General features: G+C 32.9%; 1 protein-coding gene across 1 annotated transcript in view; it reads right to left on the minus strand.

Annotated features, from left to right (window-relative positions):
- Positions 1-474, minus strand: part of LOC107326381 (olfactory receptor 6F1-like) — a 987-nt gene extending 513 nt beyond the window's left edge. The window contains exon 1 of the mRNA XM_015889907.2: positions 1-474. This exon is cut by the window's left edge and continues 513 nt beyond it. Coding sequence (XP_015745393.2) covers positions 1-471 — 471 coding nt within the window. The 5' untranslated portion in view covers positions 472-474.
- Between the last annotated feature and the right edge of the window lie 2,619 nt (positions 475-3,093).

Raw genomic sequence — 3,093 nt, forward strand, 5'->3', positions numbered from 1 at the left:
AGAAATAATTAAGAAACCACATATCCAACAGCTAAATGCCATTTGTACAGACAACGTTTTAGATATGATGATGTTATAGTGTAAGGGGTGACAGATGGCCAAATAGCGATCATAAGCCATGACAGCCAACAGGAAATATTCTGTACATCCCAAGGAGAAAACAATGTACATCTGTGTGATGCACCCTAGGAATGAGATGGTTTGATTGTGAGCGACAAGGACTGACAAAGTCTTAGGAATACAGGCTGTTGTGTACCATATCTCCAGGAATGAAAGATTGCAGAGGAAGAAGTACATGGGTGTATGGAGCTTCTGAAAGATCTTCACTAAAACTATGATAGCCACATTTCCAATGAGTGTAAGGAGATACATGAAGAAAAAAACCACAAAAAGAGAGATCTGGAGTTCTCGAGATCCAGGGAAACCCAGAAGGATAAATTCCTTCACTCTTGAGCCATTTCCTTCTCGCATCCGTATCAGAACTTTTGCCTGTCAAAAACATCTTAAATATAAAAATCTAGAGCTTGGGAATGTTAACCATTAAAATGTTGTATTCAGGTTTATTTGAAAATATTTCCCATATACTAAACATATATCAATAAATGAATCCATAGATATTACATTTATACCATGTTTTAAATGTTAGTAGTACTTATCCTCTGTAAGTAAGAGAAAGATGAAGGTTTTGTTAAATAAAAAAAATTATATACTGCATCATAATTTAGGTGGGGAATCCCATCAAATATTACTGAATGTGTCCCATCAAATTACCAAGGTAGAATGAACTACCTGTTTTAGGTAACTGGATGCTGTCAATATGTAACAACGACTATACACATAAAGTAGTAAAATGGGAGTAATTTGTCAGGTTCTCTTTCACCATTTGTATCTTTCAAGTCTTGTATTCATTTCATCCCTTTTCTACATCAGTCTGCAAATTTACTTTTTAAAAATCCACGTGAAAAAGTGCATGTATTTAATTTCTATACACGTTTTCTTTATTTTTTGCACAAACATGTTTTTGTTTTGTTTTGTGTCTGTATTTGCATTTTATGTGCACCTTCCCCAATCTTTAGTTATTTAGCCATCGTTTTCCTGATCTATGAATGTATATATCAATATTCTGAATGTTGGAAGGAATATTTTCCCCAAAATTGAAATTTGTTGTTGTTCAGTCATTAAGTCGTGTCCGACTCTTCGTGACCCCATGAACCAGATTGCGCCATGCCTTCCTGTCCTTCAAATTTCAGGAAATTAACAAGAGATTGCCTGCTTTATTTGCTTCTTCATGCAGTGAGTAAATTTATTCAGTATAGCCATCAGAATTCTAAACCAGCAACTGTTTATAGTGAAAGTGTAGCATGAAAACACATATCTTGAGATTGTGCACATTATGCAGAGTTTGAAAAAGAACAACAAAAATCCATCCCATGGATATTGAGATTTGAAAGAACTGAGAAAACTGAATCTATCTATCTATCTATCTATCTATCTATCTATCTGTCTGTCTGTCTGTCTGTCTGTCTGTCTGTCTGTATGCATATCTGTGTCTGTGTCTGTGTGTGTGTGTGTGTGTGTGTGTAATAGCACACGTACTATTCAAAAGGCTTTGAATAAAATAATAATAATAATTAAAGAAACCATGAAAAAATTCTAATTATCCATTGTACATTAGCTACAATTCACTTTAATTTAAAATCCAAGGATAAAGTTCTAGTCCATGATTCCTATTGCTATTGCTACATCTACAAATACATATTTTATTATTCATATCTATTGCAACAACTGTTCCTTTCTATTTTTCAAACCTTTTATATGTTTAACATCAACATTCATTTTTATCCATAGACCTAGGTCCAAGCATGTTTAAGAATGTTTATTCCATCGCCAAGATTCAAGGGACATGCCAAAATCTTTTACTAAGCCAGGAGTAGCTAGTATGGTCAGGGTTATGCCATAAGTAAGTAATAATAATTTGTAATATCAGCATACTTACCTTGCTCCTGTTCTGATACAGTTAATGAAGACCTTAGGACACCAAAACAACACGTTAAAAAGAGTGATCCAGGGAGATAAAATAGTATATGTACGTGTTTGCATGTGTGTATCTCTGTGGTAATCTCTTACCTGTACAGAATAGACATTTTCTGGTAATGTTGCTTAGAGAAAAAAGCATAGGCCACTAAAATAATATTCTATGATGGCTTAGGGAAGAATTTGCTTTGTTTCACGCATTCCAAACTTTATATACATTTGTTATGAATCTTTCCTTTGATTTTAGATCCCAGAAGAAATGTGCATGCTTTCAGTAAATACAGCTGTTGTTGATTCAAATATTAGAAAACCTCAAGGGAAATGCTTCTTTTCTTTGTTTTAATGAGGGAAAAGTTTGTCTCTGAGACAATGGCTTCTAGCCCACTGGGGAAACTGGGTAATTTCAAAAATACAGCAAAATGCAGTATAATTTTGTATTTTAACTTCTTATACAGACACACCAGTTTCAATAAAGGATTACTACATTTCATTACATTTGTCCATATATAGTCTACATTTGTAAGCAACAGATTCATAAATTGTAAATGACATCAGGTTCTTAATCCACTGCATAATTTGGGCATTAAATTTATGCATTATTCCATTGAAATATTTCAAAAGCCAAATACATGTTTTAATGATGTGTTATTCTCATATTATCTCCAACAAATATGTGATTTATTCATAACTTTTCTATACAAAAACAATGGAGTCTGATAAATCCAAAATAATATTTTTCTTGAATCTAAGATCTACTGAAATTCCTGATATTAAGATTAAACCATTTTCCCATTGTTTAGGCAAGATGGGGACCTCAAATTCTTTATATATGATGCTACATTTCTGTTTTTCTTTTTCTTTGTTTTTTCTGCCACTATTTTTTAAAAAAAATCATAGTTGTATTTTGTTAAATAAATAAAGCAAAACCCACACTATTTGTACTGATTATTTGTATTTATTTAATCTATAGGCTGCCCAACTCCCAAATTACTCTGGGTGGTTTGTAACTAAAACCAACTTGTTAAAAGAAAATACAGCACACCAGAAGGGGGGGGGGGG

The sequence above is a fragment of the Python bivittatus genome, unplaced genomic scaffold (genome assembly GCF_059951505.1).
Source record: "Python bivittatus isolate LINGU-HERP-01145 unplaced genomic scaffold, Pbiv_v1 ctg000470_np1212, whole genome shotgun sequence".
Classification (NCBI taxonomy): Eukaryota; Metazoa; Chordata; class Lepidosauria; order Squamata; family Pythonidae; genus Python; species Python bivittatus.